This window comes from Mauremys mutica, chromosome 4, assembly GCF_020497125.1.
Source record: "Mauremys mutica isolate MM-2020 ecotype Southern chromosome 4, ASM2049712v1, whole genome shotgun sequence".
Classification (NCBI taxonomy): Eukaryota; Metazoa; Chordata; order Testudines; family Geoemydidae; genus Mauremys; species Mauremys mutica.
The window spans coordinates 99,971,992-99,999,398 of NC_059075.1; the positions used below are offsets into that span (position 1 = coordinate 99,971,992).

At 43.5% G+C, this 27,407-nt stretch overlaps 1 protein-coding gene across 3 annotated transcripts in view; it reads left to right on the plus strand.

Annotated features, from left to right (window-relative positions):
* Window positions 1-137: 137 nt before the first annotated feature.
* The window catches only part of STK33 (serine/threonine kinase 33), an 84,739-nt gene continuing 57,469 nt past the window's right edge, over window positions 138-27,407 (plus strand). The window contains exon 1 of one of the 3 annotated variants that reach the window (XM_045015828.1): window positions 138-251. Coding sequence is in view for 1 of the 3 variants with exons in the window: in XM_045015827.1 (XP_044871762.1) it covers window position 929 (1 nt within the window). In the remaining 2 variants the exon portion in view is untranslated. The other 2 variants (XM_045015829.1, XM_045015827.1) reach the window with 2 other exon arrangements.

Consider the following 27,407-nt stretch of genomic DNA (forward strand, 5'->3'; position numbering starts at 1 on the left):
CGGCTCCACAGTCCGGGGGGGGGGTCTGTGGCTCCGAGGGAGTCTCTCCTTCCTCCCCACCCCGCCGCGAGGCGCTGTCCAGCCCCCCTGGGAGGTGGGGGGGGGGAGGTGCGGCTCCGCGCTTTGTCCCCGCGCGGCCCCTGTACCCTGTGCAGTTCCCAGGCAGGGGGCCGGGGCGAAAAGTTTCTGAAGTGTCTGTGGGGCGCGGAGCCGGGCGGCGGGGCCCGAGGGCAGGCGAACGGCGCCGGCGGGTAAGTCTCCGGCCCAGGTCGGCGGCCAGGGCCGAGTTCCCCGGGGCTGGAGCCGCCAGTGCCGGAGCGCGCCAGTTGTCTGGTTGCTATGGCAACGCGGCGGAGGCGGGCCCAGCCCCCTGCGGCGCCCCGGTCCCTGCCCGGGCGGCACCCGCCTGCCAGCGTGGGGGCAGCTGCACCGCCACGCGCCCTGCCCTGAGCCCCGGCGGTGCAGGGGCGGCCCCGGGCCCCGGCCGTGCGCGGAGAGGTAAGCGCAGCTCGGGCTCGCTCAGGCTCGCGCCTTTTCCCAGGAGCTGGCCGAGGGGTTTCCACCCCCCGCCCGCGCAGTGCGGCTAGAAAGCGGCGTGCGGGCCCCGCTCTGGGATCGCATCGCATCGCCCTGCTCCGCCCGTGGGGCTCTGCTCCGCCCGGCGGCCGCGGCTGCCGGGGCGCGTCCGCAAGGCATGTGGTCCAGCCGGGCTCGGGTGCGGCGCCTGCTCCTCTGGGGAGCTCGGCAATGCACCGCCCGCGGCGCGGTCTGCCCCCATCCCGCCAGGGGGAGCTGGGATCCGCGAGAGAGGCTTAGTCCCTCTTTGTGCCATTAACTTTTTGGGGATGGCTGTTTTCAGTTAACCGGCGCCAGCTGTGGGAAGCGGGACTGCGATTTCCTGGCTCGATCGTAATCTGTAAACCTAGAAAGTGAGCTTGGTTTGGGCACGTCCCTCTCCTTAGTGCTGTTTTTTTAAATGGGGATACATCTGTAGCCTTCGTAGTTAAAAGTTAGTCTGCATTAAAAATGCAGCTCGGGAGCACGGTGTTGCCAGTGCAGTCCTGCATCTGTACAGGTATTGTGAAGGGCAAAACATCAGCTTCTGGTTTTATATGGCACCGGAGAGCTCTTAACTCATTTACCTTCAGCCCGTTCTACCAGTAAAATTGGTAAATTCCATTGCACTATTAAAACTATTTGTAAGTGATCTGGAAAGCAGACTTCAAAACAGACTTAAGTGCTGAAGATGATACTGCTATCACTTGGAGGTATTGGGAAATCAGTTCAATGGTATAAAGACTATTACTCAGTATCTGTTTTGAAATAAGGTTAATATTAAAAAAAATCATGAAAACAATGTACTCAGCTGAGAGATGTACAATATTTTAATTACGCTAGAGGTCATCTTCAAAACAGTTGTGCAGAATGCATAATGAGTCTTCAGAGAAACGAGGCAAGTATATGGTATGTTAAAGGGACACTTAAAGTTTTGTGCAAAATGGCCCTTCCTTAAAAGAACTTAATGGAGCAAATCATCTGTTTTCTAAATATCTAATTTAAAATCTACCATTCTTTTGTCATTGAACTAAAAACAAAGACACCCCCCCTCAAATCTAATTGACTGTGAAGCCATAAAGTTTTGTGCTCTCATCCTCACTTAACTGTCAAAAACAGCAGAGCTATGTTGAGCTCCCAGATGTTGTGAAAACTCCTTCACTAGCAAGACACAGTGCAGAGAGGTATATTGTTAAAGGAGGATTGCGGTAAGAGACAAAAATCTAAACTTGCAAATTTTTGCTGATGTAAAGCATTATAGAACTTTTAAATATACTCTTAACAAAAATAATTCCTTTGAATTTTTCACGGTGAGTCTCCTCCCGCTCTCCCTCCACATCAAAGAAACACTATTTCTGTAGCAGCAGAGAGGCTAAGGATTGAGTTAGCATGGAGACTTTTTAGACATGGTATAGGCCAGGGCTAGGACACATTGATAAATTGATCTGGTAAACTATTGCTGCCATTGCTTTATCTGTTTTGTGAGTGATGTCATTTTCCAGAATTCAATCTAGTATCTTAGGCAAACATTAAATTCAGTTAAATATACTAAAAACATTTATTGCTGATTTAAAACAGACATTTGAAATATTTACTAACGCCGTAAAAATTCAGCTAAGGCTACAATGGGAGTGAAGGCTTGCATGTGTGTGTTTTATGCCACCAAGACTGTAGCAGGAGCCTCAAAATTGAAATAATGTTTCTAAAATTAATCATTCAAAAAACACAGAGGTTAGTGAATTTTATGTGGTAGTTATTATGTAAACAAAAATAGCTATTGATTTCTGATCCTTACAAAAAAAGAATTAGTTGGAAAAGGACAAATTCAATAGAAATTAGAAAATATCCTGGTTGCCAAGATGATGGGCAGTTCAAAAGCAATTAAATAAAGTTGGTATAGTTAGTAGGTGTTTGTAAAATTAAAGTTACATTTGAAAATGACTGCCTTCCAATGGGGCTCACTAGTCTGCAGTTTTTTGACTTTGTCCCACCCACCCCAAGATCATCTCTTCCTCATCCTTTTTCTGTTTAATTTGAAATGCTTGTTTACTTGTGCCTTGGTCAGCATGCCATTTGGATATTGTAGACAACCTAGAAGTTTTACTCACCTGTTATACTAGATGAGTACAGCTTTCCTCCAGCAATTTATTGAATGTGTAACTCTGATTATTAAATCCTTTCTGAAATATTAAATTAAAATAATTTCATAATTGCAGTTTTAGAATGTAAGGGACAATACAATAATTAATTATATTAGTTTATCATTGCTGTAGAATAATTAACTAATTTTTTTCCTAATTTTCAATTACTTATTTTAAATCTCACAGGTAATGCAGCATTGTATAAAAAGGCAACAAGAAAGAATCAACTAGAAACAAATAGTATACAAATAGTTTATTTAGCTGTTGTTTCATAATTTTAAGGGCGTGTGCAAATTATGTTCTAGTATTATGAAGGCATTGGTTGTGACTTCCTAGTTAAATTTATTTGAATTTTTCACTTAACATGGAGATCTAAACGTTTTGTTTTGTATGAAGAATACATTGTATTTCCCCAGATTTACACAACATATTATGTGCTTAAAGATGGAATTTTCTGAACATTTTTCAAGTACATTTATTAATTGGTTTGGGTTAAACCTAATCAGAAATAGGCCCTATAAGAAGGCCCCTCTTTTTTAAAACTCATCTAGGGGAAAAGACAGTCCCACAATTACTAAAATTCACTTAACCATCATTCTGAGAATCTGTCCCACCCAAGCCATTTTTCATATTTTCAAAATATTTTTAATGAATCATTTCCAATTATATTTTATAACAGAAAGTTTGTGCGCCAGCAGAGACTGGCGAATAGAATGCTTTTTTACAGAAACTCCACCATTGTTGATAGGACATAGACCACAGTCTCCCCTCAATTAAGGCCTGGTCTACACTGGGGGTGGGTGGGTGGGAATCGATCAGATACGTGAATAACATAGCTGAAGTCGACATACTTAGATCTACTTACCAGGGTATCTTCACTGTGGTAAGTCGAGTGCTGACACTCCCCTGTCGACTCCGCCTGCGCCACTCATGGAGTACCGGAGTCAAAGGGAGAGCTCTCAGCGGTCAGTTGCGATAAATCGACCCCTGCTGGGTCGATCGCTCCGGAGGTAAGTGTAGACATGTCCTAAGCTAGCTGCCCTCTCTTTATAGCCTTTGGAGATGGACTTTTAGGTTACCTGTAGTAAAGTTGGCCAATACCTCCTATTGTTCCCAATAGGAGTGAATCCAGGCTGTCCTTATGTTTTTAGAAGGCAGGGAGGGACCCCATGAGGAGCTGGTGAATATGAGGAAGGAACAGTGTGGTAAGCAGGTTAATAGAGAGGCAGGTAAGGAGGCTATGGGGATGTAGGTGAATGTGGGGGGATATGAGGGAGAACTAGGTGTGCTATGGAGTAGGAGAAAGAAATTGATAAGAAGGGGAAAGCCAATATTTGGGGCTGTTGGTAGGCAGGAGATGATGAGGGAGCATAGAAGGAGCATGATAGAACAGGGAGAGGAACAGGAAGGGTCAGATGATGGCAGCAGGATAGCGATAGTTACTAATCAACTATCCCCTCTTCTACCCTAGGTTTTAATAGAGGGGAAGTGGAGTACCCTTTCAAGCAGCCAATTGGAAGGCTTATATGCTTGTGCATTCAAAGTTGAATTTTGAACAAGAAATGACTGCATACAAAATTGAAGCTGGGCTGCTTCTCCATAATGGCTCAAACATCAGATGTCAGATGGAAAATAATGTAGACTTACTTATTGCTCTTAAGTAACATGATTTTAAAATAAGTCTCATAATTTTTTGAGCTCTAATTCATGATTTTTGAACCTTTGTGGTTGGCAATACTTCTTCCTCTATTCCCCAATGCAATCTCATTTTTCCTGACCTGGTATCTCCCATCCTCAGAAAGCAATCAATGGCACTCTTTGGACCAGCAAACTTCTCATGGTTTGTTGCAGAGGATCTTCTGATGAACCATGGGAACCCTGGGGCTGTCCCAGGAACGTTGCTCAGAGCTCATCTTGTCAGGAGCTCTCTCACTGTTGTTTTCCTCTCCATGTCTCAGTCCCTAAAAGCTATAGGTCAAAGAACTAACTGGGAGGAGAAGTAACTAACTTCCTCTGCCAAACAGAGCTCTGAGCTGTCTTCCAGTGCTTAACCAGCTCTTGTGTCTGATCATGATTCAACACACAAGGAAAGCCACTGCGATGAACCGCTGAAAATTAGTTGGCCCAAGATTGCCTCCAGCCACTATTCTGAGCTGAAGGGAACCTGGGGAAGAGAGAAACAGATTTGCATGTGTGTGACATCAAATGCTTAAAACATTAAAAAAAATACATATAAAAATGTGCAGTTGTCAATATTGCTCCACACAGAATATGTTGAGAGAATGTCGCATTAGATAGCTTAACTATTCATAGATTTGCTTTTGTGGTTTTGTGCCTGCTATGTTGTAATATAGCAACTTTAACTGGTGCACAAGAAAGCTTTTTGTGTATGAATTGATATTTTGATTTATTGTACATTACTTGACCTGGTGTCAAATGCCCTTTCTGGAATTTAAGAATAGCCTAAAAGATTGGACTAACTTTCTGATCCCAATGTTTTGTTGAACATAGTTAAAAGTTATGAAGAGTTTGTATGTATCTTAATGCAATGCTTGTCTGAAATGACACCGATAGCCTGCTGTGAGGAAAATCAATTTGCAATCAAAAAACTCAATGTACTTGCTGCTCAATTTAGTTCACCTTAAGTATTTCACATTCTCTCTCTATAGTAAACCAAAAGGATCTTAAGAATTAATTAAAGTGTTAGCATCTGCTCTTTGCAGCGTTGCTCATATACTCAGTGAAACAGTACAGTTAAAGCCTGCCTGAGATGGAGTGTGACATTTCTATTGCCACTTTTCATTATGCAAATAGTTTTCAAATGGCAAACTTTTTCTTTCTTTCGTTCCTACACCTACCTTGTTGGTGTTCATGGCAGTTTGTGTTTTCCTCTTTATAGCAGAATATGCAACTGTGGATATAAAAATTAAAAGTACGATAGCTTCCAAATTCTTGAGCCTCTTTTCCGAGATGCATATTTATGTTGCCCATTTTTTACTCTACAGTGGAACCTCAGTTACCTAAACCCTGATTAATCAAAAATCTTCATTTAAAACAACATTGAAGCCTTTTGTGGGTCACTAGAAAAATGAGTAATTCCTTGAGATTATAATTAAATTTGCATTAGGTTTCCTGATGTTGAATCCTCTGTTAATATCAATACAACCTCCCCCTCCTCAATCCTTTAACTGTTTCTTTTTTAAACTATTTTTTAAACTTAATATTTATATTACAGTAGAACCTCAAAGTTACAAACACCTCGGGAATAGAGGTTGTTCATAACTCTGAACAAAACATTATGGTTGTTCTTTCAAAAGTTTATAACTGGACATTGACTTAATACAGCTTTGAAACTTTACTCTGCAGAAGAAAAAGGTTGCTTTAAACCATCCTAATTTAAATGAAACAAGCACAGAAACAGTAGTTTCCTTATCTTGTCAAATCTTTTTTTAAACTTTCCCCCCTTTTTTTTTAGTAGTTTATGTTTAATGTAATACTGTACTGCATTTGGTTTGTTTGGTTTTTTGTCTCTGCTGCTGCCTAACTGAGTACTTCCGGCTCCAAAGGAGGTGTGTGGTTGACTGGTCAGTTTGTTACTCTGGTGTTTGTAACTCTGAGATTCTACTGTATGTTAGTCCCATTGTGTGAGGCTGGACTAGGGTTTTGTATTTTGAAATTTGTATTGTTTTGATCTAATGCAGTAGTTGAGGAAAGTAAATCCCCATTCACTTCAATGGGAGTAGGATGAGATTATGTATTAGGTTTCTGGTCTGGTAGTTTCTCTCTGTCCAGGGACCCAAAGATAACAAGTGTCTTTCCTGGATTGTCTACAAAAATTAGTTTGCTCCAATCACTAGAGACACTAACCAAAATCGTAGGGTATGTCTGTGTTGCAAGTGAAGGTGTGATTGTAGCATGGCTAGGTGTACACTAGCTAGAGTGGGTAACGCTAGCAATGAAGACATGGTGGCATGGGCTTCTACTGGGGTTAGTTGCCCCTGTAAGTATCTGTTGGGGACCCTGGGTATGTACCTGGGTTGCTAGCCCACGCTAAAGCCTGTGCCATCGTGTCTTCTCTACTATTGTTACTCATGCTAGCTAGATTAAAGATAGCATAGGGTACACTTACCTGTGCTACAATCATACCTTCATTTACAGTGTACACATGCTGGAGTTTTGGTCTTGTCTGATGTTCTGGAGATGAGAATATGTCCATAGTGAGAAAAGGTGGGTGAGGTAATATCTTTTATTGGACCAACTTCTTGACCAACCACCTTGTCTTTCTAATATCCTGCGACCAACATGACTCCAACAGTATTACAGACAGAATATGTCCAGGGCACATGAGCATATGGGCACTTTTCAAATTATTGCAGTGTTGAAGACAGTTGGTTCAGCCCTTATCTGTATTACAAAATTTCCCCCCACTTTGAAGGATTCATGGAACCATATTCAGTATAAATGGATTAGTATAAATAGATTCCATTCCACTGAAGGAATTAAGTTAGTCATTCTGAAATAGATTTTAGACTCTGTCTGTTGAACTTGCCTTTTATTGAAACCTTGTGGAAAATCCTTCAGTTGGAGAGTTGAAAGTAGCATTATAGTTTTAGTTTTTAAAATAAATTATTATAATTCTGACTTGGGGAAAACTGATTTTAGTGAGATAAGAATGAAATTTAAGAACTTGTTTGAAATAAATGCAAATGACTCGAATTTCTAAAATATTTTTGTTGCTTATAAACACATTTAGAGCTAAATTCTACACTAATACATGTCTTAAGTCAATATGAGAAAATGACAGTGAATATATGGGAATTACTTCTGCATATCTGAAGGTGGATTATGGCCTTTGGCTCTCAGAACATTTCCCCCTGGCCTTTATTAGTTAATAGATTTCTAGTGCATTTCAAATGAACTGGGTTATATTTCATTGGATTCATATGTGTAAGGAGAACAGGAACAAGTTTTATACCCTTTCTCCAAAGACCATTCTTTTTTCCTTCATGAAGGCATCTGAGTATTCTTTATGGTATCATTTGTTAATTTTCACTTTTTTTTAGATATACAAAATTATCTTTAGTTTAAGATCCAGTCCACGGTTTCTAGTAGGCAAATAATGTATCTGACTCGTCTTCTTGTGATATAAATTTGTTATTATCTGCTACAAAAACTGTTTAACTCTTTAAATTGTGCAGAAAATTGAAGAAATGCTGGACACTATTCAGATGCAATTTGAAAATGGTCCAATGTGCGTTTCATTGATTGATATGTTTGTGATACCATCGTATCATATTAGGATGTTTAGTGCTCTGCATTCTTTGCTTCTCTCTTCAACTGAAATTGTAGCTGAACAAGGAGTGAAGGAGTGGGCCTTAGCTTTCTAATGGGCGGAAATATTGAAAAGCCTTTCTCTATCCTGTGGATATGCTTTACATCCCATGGCATTAAATTTAATCACAAATATACATATAATACAGTATTGGAAAGAATGTGTGGTTTTGATGTTCTTCCATTCTGCAAAGTACAAGCATGTTCTTTAAACAATACCTACTCTGGAAAATACTTTGAAGGACTCTTGAGTATGTGTAGAGAATTTTTATTAGTTAGCTAGTGATGTAGAGAAATATGCATTGCAGTCTTCTGAAAGGATTCTCTCTCTCTCTCTTTTTAAAAAGAAAATAAAGCATATTTAATTAGGAAATAGTATAAATTATATCATTTATAATTGTGGACAAAATAATACTTTTTAATTATACCTCTTGGCACCGCCAGACCTCTCAAGTGTTTCACAGTGTAAGAAGTGTTCCACGTCATTAACCAAAATATCTAACTGTTCCATATAGAAAATGAGCTTATCCTTCATAAATCAGAATGTCTATTGATTTTGTTTATTTACTGTATTAAAATAGATTAACATTTTGAAATATTTCCAATAGCATCCTTGTTTTCTTTGTAAAACTAGCTGTCCTGGCCTGCTGCGGTATATTTAGCGTAACTGTTTGACTCAAAGAAATCAGCAGGTTTAAAGAGGCCAGCATCCTTTTTACAAAGTTCTGTGTTATTCTCTTTCTCTCGTCATTTATAATTTTATTCATATCAGGAAAACAAGCAAGAAGTTGGGAAAATGCAGTCCCTCACTTATTAGTCTTCTTTATAAAAATAAAATGATCATTTACAAAGGTGATGTGGAATGTTCTCTGTACTTTTTAAGAACTTCTAGGCTTCCTTTGACAGGGAATGGTGGTAGGAGCAACATCTTAACGTTTTTCAAAACGTCGTTGCTTCTCTTTTGAAGGTCCCTTGCCTAAATACAGGCAAGACATGTATAATATATGGTATAACAAAGTTAAACAGAGGAGAAAAATAACAAGCATACTTGCCCATACTAGAATATATATCAAGATATGTGCTCTTCTCTCTTGGTATATTAAAATATTGCCTTACAAGAAGGTAGAATGCACTTCTAAATACTGTATATAACATTTCAAAATCTACTTTTTATGTGAGACTTGGTATAGGAAATATGCAAAATCCTATATTTGTAGTTGTCATTAAGTAACAGATCTTTTCCTAAAGGAACAAAGAGTTGCATGCAATATATCTCTGTGACTCAGATTTTAAATAGGGATGTGTTTAGTAACCTTTTATTATTATTATTATTATTATTTATTATTGACAGTCTCACAATCAGTACATTTGTCAGGAAAAGGCACATTTCTCAGTGCAACTTACTACATTCTCTCCTGGAATTGAAATACTTTTAAAATATTATAAAAATGTATTACCAGAGACAGATTTTCTGGTCTATAGGTGCTTACTATGGGGAAATCAGAGCTGTAATACCTGGTCTGTAATTTTTTAAAATAACTCTGACATTAGCAATCTGGGTAAGTAGTCTCTGGTAGCGTTGGTGCCTTCTTTTGACCTCAAAAGACCTCATTCATCAATATTTTTACCATGGATCTGTTTTTCAGAGAGCAACCACAACTCCTATTGACTTCAGTTGGCATTGTGGGTGCTCAACATTTGTGAAATCGAACCCCTAATATGTTCAAATTTATACGTATACTCTCTACCGTTAAACCGGTGCATTTTCTGCATGGAATTCTAAAGAAGTCCATTAAATAATGCATGTGCCTGTGATTTCTGATATGACTAGAGGAACTTAATCATACTTTTGTTAATAATATAACAATATACGTTTTCTTATTTCAAATATAATTTACACTGTATTTATCATAATAAAAGCATGTGTCTTCAAAGGAACTGTTTTCAGAGTTTGCTCCAGCTGACACTTCAGCAGCTGCAATGTTTGATGTGCAAGGAGAACATGCTGTTTCTACTGTTTGTGCCACTTGACGCATCTGGATAATGCGTTATGTGGCAACCTTAGGATTCTTTTGTGATGTGAAGAAGAAACCTAACTTCAGTACAAGATAAAGCTACCCAAAACTACTCATTCTTGTGCTAAAGTAGAGCCTTGAGATGTCGAAATAGGGAATACAAATACAAACGAACTGTTATGCTGCAAATGCATTGCCTCTAGCCTGGAATGTTTTCCTGGTAGATGAGAAGTGGTGAAACTTGTTCACCAGTGCATGGTGAGAAATAATTCACATTTGCCTTAATATATTCAACTCAAGAAAATTTATGGTGCGAGGAAAGAGAAAGCTACCTGATATAAAATGAAGGTATGCTTGTAGCTAAAATGATCTAGAAAGTAACTGAAGACACCAGGTTTGTGAAAGAAGTTCCTTCAAACTCTAGAGCTAATGTTTTTGATATCCTCTGTCGAGAATTGCTCTGGTTTGCTCATTTGACACTCCTGTTTATTTATTCATAAGTTCTTTTTGCATTCCTGCTGGTGCAGTTCCTTTTTTCATGCAGCGTCCTTTTGTCAAGCTGTGAACTAAAGATCATGTTCTGGATTAGCTTTCATTATGTACTGTATAACTAATGTTGGTGGATAAAGGTTTTGTATATTTTACACTAGAGAAGCAGATGGCTTGACCTTTGTGCTTAATACAAAGGAGTGTAAATGATACGTGAATCATAGGAATCCAAATATATATATATTCCAGATAGTAAACAGGCCATTTTAAAAAGATTTTAGAACTTAGACAAAGTTTCCAGAAATTCAGAAAATTCCTTGCTGTATTGCTGGGGTTCTCGGAAGACCACTTACTGATCTTTCCAAATGTTGTTTGTACCATTAGCTAACTATTGTAAAGCACTTTGGATAAAAGTGCTATATTAAAAAAACCCTTAATAATTAACTTTTTTTGTTCTACAAATAAAAGTGCACAGCTCATATTTTCATATCAGTAGTTTTACCTTTTTAATGCGATGGATGTGTCCTCTCTCCCCCGCTGCAGCAGTCCCCGAGCTGGGGCTGGGAAGGAGGGCCGTCTCTCCCCGGCAGCCACAGCCCTGGAGCTGGGGAAAGTTGCCTCTTTCTCTGGCCGCGCAGCCCTGCATTTCCCAAATTCCCTCACCTCCTCTTCTCACCCCACTGCCCCCTCCCAGCTACCCCATATTCCCCCCAAGACCCCCACCTCACCGTACATGTGTGTCTTCTCCAGGGTCCAGGCACCTAATTAGTGCCCAGGCACGCACCTTAGAGGGAACTATCTGTGGACCACCTGAATGGAACTCATGGACCACTGGTGGTCCACTGACCACAGTTTGAGAACCTCTGTTCTATGGAGTTAATGCAGAAAAGCCAGGTTGTAGGAGAGTGAAGTTTCATTATAGGAGGAGTGAAAGTCCACTGAAATGTACTGAAGTAATTCAAGACCATCAAGAATCTGTATCAGAAACAAGAAAACGGCATGCAGTCCAACAGGCATGTCAAATGTGAATTTATGTTAAGCCCACCATCCTGGGGTTTTTTCACTATTCTTTTCTACCCAGTCCTTTTCCAGAGCACCTCAAGCCTGGCATCTCTTGGATTTAAAATCTAAATACGTGATTTTTAAGGTAAATCTTACACAAATGTGTAGGTTTTTAATGACAGAATAGCCAAAGAGCTTATTTCTTCAGGCACTTAGAAAGCAGGCTGCCTTTTCACATTTAGTAGTTAAATAGAAATGGAGAAATTTTGAGATTAAAGCCGTAATTTGCAAATTGGTTCATTTCTGAAATGTGGAATCAGTAAGTGTTTGATTTTTAGATATAATTGATAACTGCTGAATATAAACTCCAATTTATGTCTTTGTAAATTGACCTCCAAGAACAATTTTTGTTTGAGGAGAGAGTATTTTTTATAAATAATAGGTCAATTCCATCCATGCTATTATAGAAAGAAAATGTGGAACAAAGATGCCACCTTGTGGGAGATAATTTAGTTGGTATCGTTGGCTGCTTGTTAAGCTTTATGTTGTTTTCATCATAAGCACTTATAGTTGCATTTCAGTTTTATTTTATACTCAGCCTTTTGGATGATGTATCTATATATAATAACTGCAGTTGTGTCTTTCTGGGCTCATATACTACACGAATGACCAAAATCTTTAAATGTAATTTCTTCTGTGCCCCCTGATCACCACATAATTTTGCACCAAAATCCTTAAGCGTTTGCTTTTCTGTGTTAAACTGCAATTGTCTGACTTCTTTATATTATCTGTTTTTATAAATGTTTAGAAAATATAGGCCAACACAGAGTTGTGCTCTAAGTTAAACACATCAGGGCTTTCAGATAAAGGCATGGATTCTACTTGCATGTCCTAAACCTGCAGTTTGGGAATAGCCCTTAAGTCTTTGAGCCTTTTATTTATTAATTTAAAATAGAACAAAGTGGTCCCAGCGAATTTGGAATAGCATGTATTGGGAGAATAGGGGGTTATCCGTTTCTTTCACTTGGTGAGAAACACAGGTAGGCAGTGGGGATCCATGCAAGGGAAAATTCATGGAAAAACCTGTCAAACTGTCCGGAGTGGCTCACAAACGTGGGTGCCAACCTCAGGGCAGTCAGTCAAGAAGCAAGGTACAAACCCCAAAGTGATTGTATGTTTTATAATTAGATTTCACTAACCAAGTGGCAAGAGTGAACTCCACAAGTGCTATAACAGCTTTACCATGGAACCCCGTCTGGACACAGACCATCTACTTGGGCTCTCCGGTCTGTCTTGCCACCCAGGCAAGCCTGCCTTTGTGATAGATGGTCCCTTACACCAAAAATCACAACAATATTCTGGTTATTCTCAGTCCCAAAGGACCAGTCACTTACCCCAGGTCAGTTGCACGCCAGGTCTCTCACTGCAGACAATTCTTGCAGCCAGTCCTGTAATAAGCTAAAGATTTATCTTAAAAAGAGAGGTGAGAGTTATTTACAAGGTTAATGCAGGTAACATGCACACACAAATGAATTATAGTCTTAGATTCCAAAAGGTAATAGAATCTTCTATAATAAGCAAACTCCATATGTCCTTTAGGGCGAACCCAGGAAAAACAATTGGGGACCTTTAGCTTATGTTTGGTGATTCTTATCCCTGTAGAGTCCATGCAGAAAAAAGAACCCAGTTTCTTCTTCCCAGAGTCCAAGCTGATGTGATGAGTTCATGTGCACATTTCCTTTTCCTGGAAGGGGTGAGGAATGTAATTAACAAATCTTTGTTCCTTGATGTCTCACAATGTCTCAGTTGGTTTCAAAAGTCTTCTGGTTGGGCAGGACGACCTAGCATCTTCTCTAATGCAAATGCAGACTTCCTACAGAAGGCTTCTCTCCTGTTTGATGAGTTACGGAGGTTTACAATGTAAAAATTCAATGTAACCTTATGCCATGGGCTACAGATATTATAAGTGAGATCAATACATGCAGCATCCTAAAATCATATCATCAAGTCTAAGCACATTCTTATCAACTTAACATCTGTTTTAACAATGCTTGACACACAGATGAACCAGATGGGTTTCCAGCTATGCATTTGTCAGTGCTCAGTAAGGCCTAGAGGCCTTGGCATAAGCTGGCATCTGGGCTGCCAGTATCACAGAACCCTCTCCCTCTTCCCTCACATGCTATTTACCCAAGGGAATAGAACAGTAGCAGAGATGCTCCATGGAAATAACTGCAGCCTTAGCATCCAACTCCTAGATGGGATGGAGTCAAAGTGAAATGGCACCAGTATTGCTAACACCAAAAATTGAGAGTCGAACCCTCAAAAATCTTTATATTGGCCCCCAAATCATGATACTGAGTTTTTATGGTCTGCCTTCTGACTTTTGAACTCCCCATGCCCCCTACCCCAATGTGAGTGATAATTACAGTATTACTAACTCTCTCAAATGTTTAGTGAGTAATATGACTTTGAGCTTACGAACTTTTAGGTTCACAGATGGACGACATCGATACTAGTTTCTAACCCTCTTCTTCAGGTTTGCATCTGCCTCCAGAATTTCCAGAAACTTTGGGAGCCACAAGATGTAATGTAAGGTGGGAGTGGAGAAATGCATGCTTTTTCCCTAAATAGGTAACTTTATTTGTAACGTGCAGCAACGCTATCTTATGGTGTGATCCCATCAAATCTCACAAATTCAGTAGAGTTGGGCCAGATCAGTATTTCAATAATTGAACTGTGCACCAACATTGGGTAGGCCAATACTAAATAGTGTTATAGTAGGTGACAGCCTTAGAATGTTAATCTTAGTCCTTGAGTTCAAAAGGTCGCTTTTCTCGCTCTTGCCCTTGAAAACTGAAGCACAGTGTCAGAGAAATCCAAAGACTGGCCAAAGGCATTTTCAGGTGTTAAAATAGCAAGCAAGGTCAGTTTCTCGTTGACCATTGTCAATTGAAGATATGTTTTAATGAGTCTGAGCTTCAAAAAGCTGTGCTCACGACTGTGACTGGCAGTGTGAGCAGAATCCTCAAAGCTATCCATACATTAGGAGGAGTGTCCTTCAGCTCTACCTCATGAATGAATGAATTGGAGAACTTGGAATGGATTGTGCTTCCCATATTGTAAAATATGATATGTTGTCCAATTCGACATAAAGGTCTTTATCATTAACATTTGAACATTCCCCATGTGTCAACACCCAGCGAAGGTCTATACAATTGTTCAAGTGCCAGCAGTTTACTAAGGTCATACAAAAAAACCAAGTCTTTTTGTGGTGCTTCATATGTCCAAACCTTTCTTCAATGGACACTCGAGCAGGGCCAATAAGCGAGCAAAAAAACCTCCCTCTTGAATTTTTCTTCCAAGCTTCTCATCACCTGAACTCTTCCCTCGTAACCAAACTGTCTTTTCTTCCAATGAATATGAGTTTCCTTGAAAAGAGGCTCAACTCCTAAGTTTTCTGCCATTTCTTTGGCAGCAGTGATGGCATCTTCAAATCTGTTGTCTCTGTAGGCCACAATGAAATCAAGGCAGCTTCTCATCAAAGTAGTATGGTAGTGATGTCCATTGACTGAGTTTGTAATGCGTTGCTTACAACGTTTACTTGGAAAAGGATACGTGCCAATCCACAACTGAGACCATACATTTGAAATCAGTGATCTGGTTTGCCAGGCTTTTTGTCTCCTGTTGGAATCTGGCCTCAGCTTTACTCGACTGCAACAGTTCAATCAGGACGTCGTAAACCTCAGTCACTTGGTACCTAACTGACCTTACGCTATTAATGCGGCTCTTCCAGTGAGTGTCACTTAATGGCTTCACAGCCATATTTGTAACATTGTCCGTGAGGATCTTCCACCTGGTAGTTGATGCTGAAAACAGAATGTATATCCTTTGCAGTACTCCGAACAGCACTCTGAGCCTGGTGCCCCCCAAGCCCGTCAGTCCAGGTGGCTCCCTGAGTCAGCTGCTCCTAAATCCAGGCCTGGGTCTCTCAGCAAGTGTTTGTGAGAGTTGTGATTTACACCCAGATCTCTTCACTCCCAATCTTGAGTGGTAATCAAAAGATCATTCTTCCTTCCTGAAGCACCATGCTTTTTTCTTCATAAAGGAAGTGATGTTGTCAAGTATCAGAGGGGTAGTCGTGTTAGTCTGGATCTGTAAAAGCAGCAAAGAGTCCTGTGGCACCTTATAGACTAACAGACGTATTGGAGCATGAGCTTTCGTGGGTGAATACCCACTTCGTCGGATGCATGTCACATGCATCCGATGAAGTGGGTATTCACCCACAAAAGCTCATGCTCCAATACGTCTGTTAGTCTATAAGGTGCCACAGGACTCTTTGCTGCTCTTGAAGTGATGTTGGTGATTCACAGTAAGGGGTTGTTCTTTTCTCTGAGTCACTGTTAAACACAATCCTTTTGTCCTTTGGATGAGGTATTAAATTGAGGTTGTCATGACATGTTATAGATCACATGGGAATATGTATAAGAGCAGGGGTGGGAAACTGGGTATCCTGGCCAAATTCCAACTTGGTATGTAGAATGTAATTCACCAAAATTCCCCTTGCAGTTTCAGTTAGAAATTGGCTTTCAGTTCCTGTCCTAAACTATTGTGTGGTGTTTACTATTTAAATGTTTCTATTGCTTCAACTTTTTATATAGTTTGTAAAGCACTTTGGGATGAAAGGCTCCATATAAAATGTAAGCTATGCTTATTGTGTCCAACTTGCCTGAACATATCATGAATCCCTTTTCTCTTTGTTCTGTCATTGGTTCTTGGGAATTGATTCATTTGAGGTCTATTGTTTTGGAAAAAGGCATGCTGTTCCGTAAATACAGGGCCTTTTGAGTTTATCTGACTCCACCTGTGATAAACTCTTTTTTTAGTATATGCTTACTTTGTTTTTAGCGTTTGTGCCAGGTTATGGCCTGCATCATCTTGAGTCTTTTTGTGCTTGCATTGGAGGGGAGTGTCTTCTTACCTTGGTTATAAATGTGATTTTTAAAAAAGTAATTGTATAGATAAACATTTCAACAATATACCTTCTTTCATATTTTACACTATTGTAGCTTTTCAAAGGAATGATGAGAACTTTGTTTAACTTGCCTTTGAGGGAGGAAAATAATCCTTGGGGAGGGAGAGAAGTCCCAGTTTTTGTATATGTAGCTGGGAATTTGCTCTTTCCTACAATTTGATATTCCACCTTCAAACAAATATTTGCGTCACTATGTGACCTAGGTAAACAAACTGACATACAAACTGTCATCAGGGGATAGGGGTTTTTCTGTTTTCTCTGTATCATGCTGTCTGGAGTGGCTCATGATCATGAGTGTCAAAAACAGGGCAGCCACCCCAAACTGGTGGTGTGTTCTACAATTAGATTTCACCAACCCACTAACAAATGTGAACTCCTGGATCACTATATCAGTGTGAACATAGAGCCACAGACAGTCCCCTTGGACTCTCCAGTCTATCTTACCACCCAGGCAAGCTGGACTTAGTGATAAATGGTCATGTACACCAAAAATCACACAATATTCAGGGTACTTCCAGTCGCTTGCCCCAGATCAATCGGTATTCTAGATTTCATACCAAAGACAACTCCTGTAGCCAATTCTGCAATAAACTAACTAAAGGTTTATTAACTAGGAAAGAGATACAAGAGTAATTTACAGGTTAAAGCAAGCAAGCATATAACACAAATATATTGCAATTTAAATCCAAAGAGTGACAAAGTTGTAGTGATCTGTCCATTCAAAAAGTATTTCAGGACGAACCCAGGGATAATCCATATGCATAGCTTCTTTTTATAAAACAAAGCTGAAAGTCCCTTCATAGATGGGAGAGAGGAATGTACTTTGAGACTTTGATCTCACAGGCAATGACTATTTGCTTTCTATGTTCAGGAATTAGCATTTTCCTGTTACAGTTCATTATTTGCATTACACAAGGCTGCTTTTGATGGGTTACTTAGTTACAGGGGTATATACAATGCAAATGTTTGCTATTACTTTATAAAAGGGGGTATAGTTGAGTGAGAACAGTACATGCAGCATCCTGTAAAAACTACACACATTCTTTTCAACTTTACATCTAATATTTATTTTGATAATGCTAACACACAGGTAAACAAAACTGCTTTCCAGCTATACATTTATTTGTAAGTGTTCAGTGAGGCCTGGGGCCTGGACATGAGCTGGCACTGGTCTACCAGCGTCACACTGTACCCTGAATTATAAAAGAAAGAGACCAAGAATGACATCCCTTGATTTTTTTTCCTGTAAATTCTATGACATTTTTTATAATTTTTTTTAACTTAGTGAAAACAAGTAATATATCACACTGTACATGTTCACAGTACCATCTACTAGTAGGCTAGTGCCAAAAAGATATTAGGTTCTTGCCTTGATGAGTTTATAGTCTAAATGCACAAAGAAAAATAGTTTGCACAAGAACACATCATTTGATAGAGCGGGGTATGGCCCCAGCAGCTTCATGGAATAGACTATTTAATTTTCATGAAAGATGTTGTACACTTTTTCTGCACTAGTCCTGTTAACTCTAAAGGTTTTATGTATTATGACCTAGACTCTTCTTCAAGTGAGGTCTTGCCTTCCCAGTTAACCCCTAACCTTATACAGGTGCTCAAAATGGAAAAGCCAGTTTTCTTGTGGTTCTCCTTAAGTTTGTCTTTCATCTCCTGCTTATGCTCTGGTGCCCCTTTGATGTTCAGGTGTGAATAATATGTTAAATAGCGGGCCAGTCTTCTAATACTGGCATCCATAGATAATTAGCATTGACAACACAATTTTTAAATCTTCCGATAACCCAGTCAATGAGCAGTGCCATTCCACTCTAGAAAATTCTTGCCCATTACCAGTGGTGATGAATTAACCAGAAAGAACCCAGTCTGACTTTAGGATCCCAGGCTGAGTTTGCAGGGCTGGCAGTTGGTACTGAAGAGTTTATTTTTTTAATCCAAGTGTATGAGTGAATATACAATTGTTGTTTTCCTCCTAGGTTTAATTTGGATTTAAAACCCAAAATCTGAAATTCTTTTCAGATGCTAGTCTTAGAATAGGTGGATTCCTTGTTTCTTTGACTGTAATGATGCCTGGGATTCTATATGCAATATTAAATGTACTATATCCATCTGTAACTGGACCATCAGCCATCCTGAAGGCTAGGGTTGTGGGCTCTTTAGGTCAGGTACCTAACAAAAAGGTGAATTAAAATCAAATTCCAGGCTCAGCCAAAGGAAAATGAAACAGTCGTGGGGCTGCATCCTTTAGCCACAGCTCCAAATAAAACAAAACTAGCACAGGGTACCTTCTTTCCACCTAAATGTAGCGCCACAAACCACATAATGCCACAAACCACTAATCCAGTTCTTACTGTGATTAGTCTTTGGGTGTCTGTAAAATCCTTAATTTAAGTGATGAAAATAATTTCCCCATTTTCTCCTTTCCCGTAGCTGGGTCTTCATTCAGGAGTCTTCTGGGTTAGGCAGAAAGCAGCTTCTCTTATCCACCCCATCTATTTTCTTTGTATGACTTGCCTGGCTTAGGAGGCAAGGAGACTTAGCAGTCTGTTCCACCTCTCAACAGCCTAACCAGCCACTGCTGCCAGCTGCTTTCTCCATGTCTGGCAGCTCAGAAAGTCTTTTTAAAGACTAATTTCCACTTTTCTGCTCCATGAAGGGGTTTAACCTGTTTGCCTGATACAGAGTATAAACACCCTATTCACAACATCTAATAATTACTGTCCTGAGTGGTTGTTCATGACCTATATTGTTGCACTGCATATGTGCAAAGTGGCAGGGATAACATTGCTATAGGAACCTTGTGCCCCAGTACTACTCTTGCATATGCACGTAATCCCCTTTGACTATAACAGAAGTTGTGTGAATGTATGGTATCTGAGAGCCACAATTTAAGAATGTGGCTTTCCTTGTATTTGGATTTGCACAATCATTAAGCGCGCTGTCTTCATTTTTATAGTCCACTGTACATGGCGGGCTTTGGTTCTATGTTCCTTGCACATATTTAAAACATTTAATAATATACAGCAAGACAATTTTACAATTATAGTTATACCTTATTTCTTGATTTAAAATGTTCAGTCGCGTGTATCTGTTTTTGAAGGCATATGTGACTGTGTTTGGTATTTGGCTTTACTATTGAAGCTTGGTATTCTATGCTTACTACTTCTCTAGACCCTGCTCAGAAGTAACAAGATATGGGAAATGTACTCTGAAAAGTCATTCAGAGCTTCAAAGCTTATTATGCCCAGGGAGAGAGAGATTTAAGATTGCTGAGGTTTCTGCTTGAAGTACTTCGAACAGAGATCTGTTTGTGTCAAAATCACTTTGGAGAAGAAAGGTAACAGAGGCTCCACAGGGATAGTGCTTGTGGTCTGTTACAGACATCCCCTTCCCCCCAGGATCCGATTTGGATATTGATAGAGACCTCTTTAGTATTTTTAGTGAAATAAATACTACTGGGAATTGTGCGATTAGGGGAGACTTTAAGTTCCCAGATACAGAGTGGAGGACAAGTACTACTAATAATGATAGGGACCAGATAGTTCTGGTTATGATACCTGACAGATTTCTTCACCAAATAGTCACTGAACCGACAAGAGGTGATATCATTTTAGATTTAATACTAGTAAGCAATGAGGACCTCACAGAAGAACTTGTTGTCGACAACAATCTTGGTTTGAGATTGAGTGATAGTAAATTAATTCAGTTTAAATTAAAGGAAGGATAAACAAAAATAGGTCTGCAGCTATGGACCTTGATTCCAAAAGAGCAAACTTAAAAAAAATAATGGAATTAGTTAGGGAAGTGGATTGGACTGAGGAATTCAAGGACCTGAATGTGGAGGAGGTTTGGAATTACAAAATTGCAGAAACTATCTGAAGCCTGCATCCCAAGCAAGGGAAAAAAATTGTAGGGAAGGATTGCAGACCAAATTGGATTAGCAAGCACCTCAGTCAGGTTATCCAGAGAAAGAAGAAAGCCCAAAAGGAAGGAATGGGTCAGAGAGTGTAGGGAAAAAGTGAGAACTGCGAAAAGCCAAGCAGAGTTGTACCTTACAAAGGAAACTAAAATAGTAAAAGGTTCTTTAGCCATACATATAAAAAGAAAACAAAAAAAGAAGTGGGACTGCTAAACACCTGAGGATGAGGTGGAGATTAAAGACATCTAGTCATGGCCCAACATGTTACTTTGCCCCAGTTTTTAATAAGAGTAATGAGGAGCTTGGGGACAGTGGCAGGTAGCTAATGAGAACAAGGATATGGAAATAGAAAGTACCACATTGAAAGTGGAAATCAAACTCAAACAGCTTAATGGACCAAACTGGGGGTCCTGGATTATCTCCATCAAAAAATATTAAAGGAACTGGCACATGAAATTGCAGGCTGAATAGCAAGAATATTTTAATGAATCTGTGAATTTAGGGGTCATACTCTATGACTGAAGGATTGCAAATATAGTACCTATATTTAAGAAAGGGGAGAAAAGTGATCTGGGAAACTACAGGCCCTTTTGTTTGAACTCAGTTGTATGCAAACTCTTAGAATAAATTTTGAAAGATGTAAATGGTAACTGGGGTAAAATACAATATGGATTTACAAAAGTCTAGATTTTGCTAGACCAACCAGATCTCTTTCTTTGAGAAGATAACCAATTTTCTAGACAAAGGAAATGCAATAGATCTAATCTACCTGGATTTCAGTAAGACATTTGATGCAGCTCCACATGGGAGAAGATGGGGATTAATACAAAAATCAAAAGGTGGGTATGGAATTGATATAGGGAGAGACTATGGTGGCTCATGCTGCACGGTGAACTGTCAGGCTGGAGGGAAGTTACTAATGGAGTTTCTCAGGGATCGGTCTTGGGGCCAATGTTATTTAACAGTGTCACTAATGACCTTAGCACAAAAAATGAGAATGTGCTAATCAAAATTGCAGATGACACAAAATTGAGAGGTAATTGCTAATACAGAGAAGGCCCAGAGTATCATAGAAGATGATTTGGATGACCATGAAAACTGGAGTAATAGAAAAGGGATGAAATTTACTAGTCAAAATGAAAGGTCATGTACTTAGGGACGAACAACACAAATATTACTATAAACTATGGATATATCACTTGGAAGAGACAGAGGAGGAGAAAGACCTGGGTGTATGGTCGATCACAGGATGACTGTGAGCTGCCAATGGGATGCAGCCATGAAAAAGGGTAGTGCAATCCTAGGATGCATCTGGTAGGTATTTCCAGTTAAGATATGGAAGTGTTATTCTTCTTCGAGTGATTGCTCCTATGCATTCCAGTTAGGTGTGCGCGCCGTGCGTGCACGGCTCTTCGGAAGATTTTTACCCTAGCAACTCCGGCGGGCCGGCTGGGCGCCCCCTGGAGTGGCGCCGCTATAGCGCAGGATATATACCCCAGCCGGCCCGTCCGCTCCTCAGTTCCTTCTTTCCGCCCGTGACGGCCGTTGGAACAGTGGAGCGCAGCTTAGCTGACCTCCACTTCCCTAGCTACTCGTAGTTTTTCTCTCGTTCTGTTTGTAGTTGTAGTTAACTTTGTTTGTTTGTAGAATAGTATAGTGTATTTATTTTATAGGGGTTCGGGGTTTATCCCCTTCCCCTCACCCGGTGCCGGGTCCGATGCCCGGTCCACAGGGTTTTCTAATGCTCGGCCGGCCACAAGCCGCTGCCGACAAGAGATCTTCTCCTAAGTGCCTCGAGGGATCTTACCTCACAGATAAGTGCCGCATTTGTGAGGCCTTTAATCCGTGAACAAAGGGGAGCGGGGCTTTCGTTTTAAACAGCTCCTGAGGGAGGTAGCTCTTGCTCCTCCGCTCTCGGCGCCGAGCGCTAGTTAGTTTTCAAGGCGCGCTCCCTCGGCACCGGATTGCCGGTACCGCCAAGGCCTCCTGGCACGACCGTCGCTGGCTCCGACGTACCCTCGGCATGGATCCCTCTCCTGGAGGATGAAGAGGCACAATATCCTTGCTGCGTCCGAGCCGCCGCCTCTGCAGCTGAGCGCTATGCTCAGTTGGATCGTCCGGCACCGGTGTCTGCCGCGGCACTGACAATACCCGCACCATTTACTCCGGCCAGGCAAGAGCCGTCGAGTCCGGTGCTGGAAAGCTCCCATGTACGGACCGTGGTCGAGCTCGCTCTGAAGCTGCGTCCGAGCCGCCTGCTCCGCAGCCGAGCGCCATGCTCCGTCGGATCGCCCGGCACCGATGTCTGCCGCGGCACCAGCAATATCCGCACCATTAACTCCGGCCAGGCAAGAGCCGTCGAGTCCGGTGCTGGAAAGCTCCCCGGTACGCACCGTGGTTGAGCTCGCCCGGAAGCTGCGTCCGAGCCGCCTGCTCTGCAGCCGAGCGCCATGCTCCGTCGGATCGCCCGGCACCGATGTCTGCCACGGCACCGACAATACCCGCACCAATAACTCCGGCCAGGCAAAAGCCGTCGAGTCCGGTGCTGGAAAGCTCCCCGGTACGGACCGTGGTCGAGCTCGCTAGGAAGCTGCGTCCGAGCCGCCTGCTCCGCAGCTGAGCGCTATGCTCAGTCGGATCGCCCGGCACCGAGGTCTGCCGCGGCACCGACAAGAACCGCACCATTAACTCCGGCCAGGCAAGAGCCGTCGAGTCCGGTGCCGGACAGCTCCCCGGTATGGACCGTGGTCGAGCTCGCTCTGAAGCTGCGTCCCAGCCGCCTGCTCCGCAGCCGAGTGCTATGCTCAGTCGGATCGCCCGGCACCAATGTCTGCCGCGGCACCGACAATGCCCGCACCATTAACTCCGGCCAGGCAAAAGCCATCGAGTCCGGTGCTGGGACACTCCCCGGTACGGACCGTGGTCGAGCTCGCTATGAAGCTGCGTCCGTGGTGCGAGCTATGATCGAGCTCACTATTCCCTCCACGCCGGAGACAGTGTCCACGGCGAGGGAGCTGATTGCAATGACAGCGTCTGCGCTGCCTCAACCCCCGGCACCGCTGGTGCGGGTTACATAGTCGATGGGCAAGCCTGCCTTGATCAGACCACCCTCCGTCGGCACCGCAGAGTGGCACCGTTCATGATCGCGGTCCCGCAGATGTTCTCGGTCCCGACGCCGCTCACAGTCTCGGCACCGTTCTCCATGTTGGTACCAGTAGTACTCGCGGCACCGGTCAGCATCCCGTTCGCCGGTCCGGGACACTCAGCACCGATCCAGCTTCCGGCACCGCCCCAGGCACCGGGACGCCCGTAGCCACTCCTGATCATCAAGCCTCGCACCCTCGGTGGCAGGTCCCGTTCTCGGTACCGGTATGTCTACCGGTACCGATCCCCGGTGCCGCATCGAGCGACGTCAGTTAGAGACGGAGACTCTACCAAGGGCTTTTCAGCTCCTCCAGGGCCATCCAGCCACGCATCAGTGTCGTCCCGTGCGGACACTTCATATGCGTAGTACTCTGTTTTCCGATGTGCCCTCCAGAGTCTTCCAAGAGACCTATCAGTGGTCATTCTGGACGCCTTGGGTGTACTACCACGCCAGAGGCGTACCGGTGATCCCATCTCGCTCCGTTCCCTCGGAGCTCTGGGTGCCAGAGGCGACAATTAGTCGTCCCCGTCCGACCGGTACAGAGCAACCCCCGGTTCGGCACCGGGCTCCCAGATCCCACCGGATCAGGAGGTCGTCCAGGAGCTCGAGCCCACACAGGACCCGCTTGTCCCTGGCCTTTCTTCTTCCTCCTCCCCAGATGAGGCGGGGGCAGGAACATACCCCTCCGGCCCTCCTCTAATCGAAATGCGACCAGCTCCTAAAAATCCAAAGAGGCTGGGCGTGTGGTCTTACTGGGCCGTAAGATGTACCTGGAGGGGGTCCTGCAACTTCGTGTAGCGAACCAGCAAGCCCTGCTTAACCGCTACTGTGGGTGGCGGCGGGCAAATTTACAGAGTCGGTTCTTCGGAACTCCCGTCAAGAGTTCGATGCCCTCCTGCAGCAAAGGACGGAGCTGGAGAGAGCTTCCCTCCAGGCCTCGTTGGACGCAGCTGACTCCACTGCCACGACTCTGGCCTCGGGTGTTGCCACGCGGCGCGTTTCATGGCTCCAGTTATCGAGCCTTCCCTCGCAGCTGCGGCACGCTATACAGGACTTACCCTTCAATGGCACAGGCCTGTTCTCTGAAAACACTGGCCCTAGGCTGCAAAACCTAAAGGGCAGCAGGGTCACTTTGCTCTCTCGCTCTCTCTCGGCATGCACACGCCAGTGATTCAGCGCCGACGTTTCCGTCCCCAGCCTCCGCTCTTACCCTGCGCCGTGACAAAGTCAGGACTTGGCCAGCGGGCGTGGCTTACACGGTTGTGGCCATCAATCCGGACCCCAAAGGAGCCGAAATTAGGGTCCTTCTGACCACCAATGGGGCAAAAGCCTACCCATCCTCGTCCCTCCTAAGGACCCCTCTCACGAGCGATTCCTCTGGCAAGAGGTCCGGACGCTCCTCTTCATCGGAGCTATACAGGAGGTACCTAAGGGCGAAACCTAATCCCCTAGGTGAAGGGAGGTCTCAGACCTATCCTAGACCTGCGGGAACTCAACAAGTCACGAGGTAGATGAGTTCCGCATGGTACCCAGGGCGACCGTCATCCCATCCTGGGATCCCGGAGACTGGTACGCCGCCCTCGATATGAAGGGCGCGTGTTTTCACGTCGCCATTTCTCTTCCACACAGAAGGTACCCTCGGTTTGGGGCCTACCATCGTTATTCCCAGTATACGGCCCTCCCGGTTGGCCTCTATACAGCCCAGGGGTATTCAAAGTGCATGGCTGTAGTCGCCGCCTTTCTTCGCCACCGTCGGATACACGTTCTCCGTATCTAGACGAGTGGCTCATTCGAAGGACCACCGGGCCCAAGTTACCAGTCATGTGGGAATCGACACGAACCTATTCCTGTGTCTAGGCCTGATGATCAATAGTAAAATCCACTCTGATTCCCACACAGGGAAGGGAATTCATTGGGGCTGTCCTGGACTCCAGACTCGCCAGAGCCTGCTTACCTCAGCCTTGGTTTCAGGCGAGGGTAACAATTGTACAAGGTCTACGGACCTTCCCGCCAACTTGGGCTCGCACTTGCCTAGGTTTCCTGAGTCACATGGCTGTCTGCACATTTGCAACCAAACATGCCAGGCTTCGCCTCCATTCACTTCAATCGTGGCTCACCTGGGTGTGCCACCCGGGCAGAGATAGCATACTCGTGGTCGTCTCGTTCCCCCCGAGCATCCTAGGCTCCCTCGACCGGGAGTCAGCGTCCTCCCTGGTGTATCCAGGGATGCTGTTTCATTCACCGCTCGGGGTCCCTCATGACAGACAGCCCATCTCTAGGCTGGGTGCGCACCTGGCGTAGTTTCGCACTCACGGCCTTCGGTCAGCGCAAGAGCTGGCCTTACACATCAGTGTCCGAGAGCTGAGAGCAGTCTGCCTTGTGTACCAGGCGATTCAGCTGGCGGATCGTCTCAGCAGATCCTTCCTGTCTCACAAGTGGTAGTTTCCTCCGGTCTTTATCTATTCCGTTTTCCAGAAGTGGGTCTTTCCCCGCATAGCCCTCCTCGCTCCCGCGAGAACGGAAAGAAAGAGAAATTCTCCTCGTTCCAAGGCCTCTCCCCAGGCTCGGTCTTGGAGAATTTTCCTGAGGCCGTGGATCAGCCATCTGCCGTACCCTTTCCACTGTTCCTGCTGGTTCACAGGGTCCTGCTAAAACCCCGCAGGGACAGAGCGCCCCTGATCATGATCGCTTCAGCGTAACCCGGGCAGCACTGGTACACCATGTTGCTACACCTGTCGGTAGCAACCCTCTTGGCACAGACCCCATGACGCGGGATCACGGCAACCTTCACCACCCGGTCTTGTAATCCCTGCACCTCACAGCAGGGCTCCTGCATGGCTAATCTGATCCGAGTTACGTTGTTCTGCCTCGGTTCTACAGGATTCTCCGGGGTGGTAGAAAATCTTCCACTCGGTTAAAGTATCTGGCCAAGTGGAAGCGTTTCTCCGGCTGCTCCGAAACACGCAAGGTTTCTCCCGTGGAGGTCCCAATCCATTCCATCTGGTTCCTCAGGGCTTGGAGCATTTATTCCCCCCCCCCCCAGTGGGGCCCCGCCATAAACCTGGCTCTTCAATCTGGTTCTACCCAGTTTTATGACTGCCCTATTCGAGCCAATGTCAACATGCTCATTGATATACCTGTCCTGCAAGACAGTTTTCCTGTAGCCTTTCCTGCGGCCAGACGAGTCTCCGAGCTTCAGACTCTCACTATAGGCCCAAGGTATACTGTGTTCCTCAAGGACAAGGGCAGTTATTACCACGTCCGACCTGCCTCCCTAAGGAGGTGTCGGCCTTTTATATCTACCAGGATATCTTCCTTCCGGTCTTCTTTCCGAAGCCACTCTCTTTGCAAGGAGAGCAACAATTGCCCTCCTTCGACATCCGTAGGGTGTCCGCAATCTATATCTAGCGGTCAGAGCCCTCTCGTAACGTCCCCTAAACCTTCATCGTACCGGCATACCGGACGAACGGCATACCTGTCTCCTCCTAGAGGATTTCATCTTCAATGATGTTGTGCATCCGCACCTCCTCTGTTTTGGCCCATGTTCCATAGAGCCACCTTACTGCACATTCCACCAGGGCTCATGCTTCTCTGCTGCCTTCCTGGCTCACATACCCTTTCAGGGGATGTGTTGTGCACCTACCTGGCCCTCGGTCCACACCTTTGCCTCATTGGTCCAAGAGTCCAGAGCTGATGCAGCCTTTGGCTTAGCAGTTGCATTCTGCAACATCTAACTCCGACCCCACCGCCTACGTAAGGCTTGGGA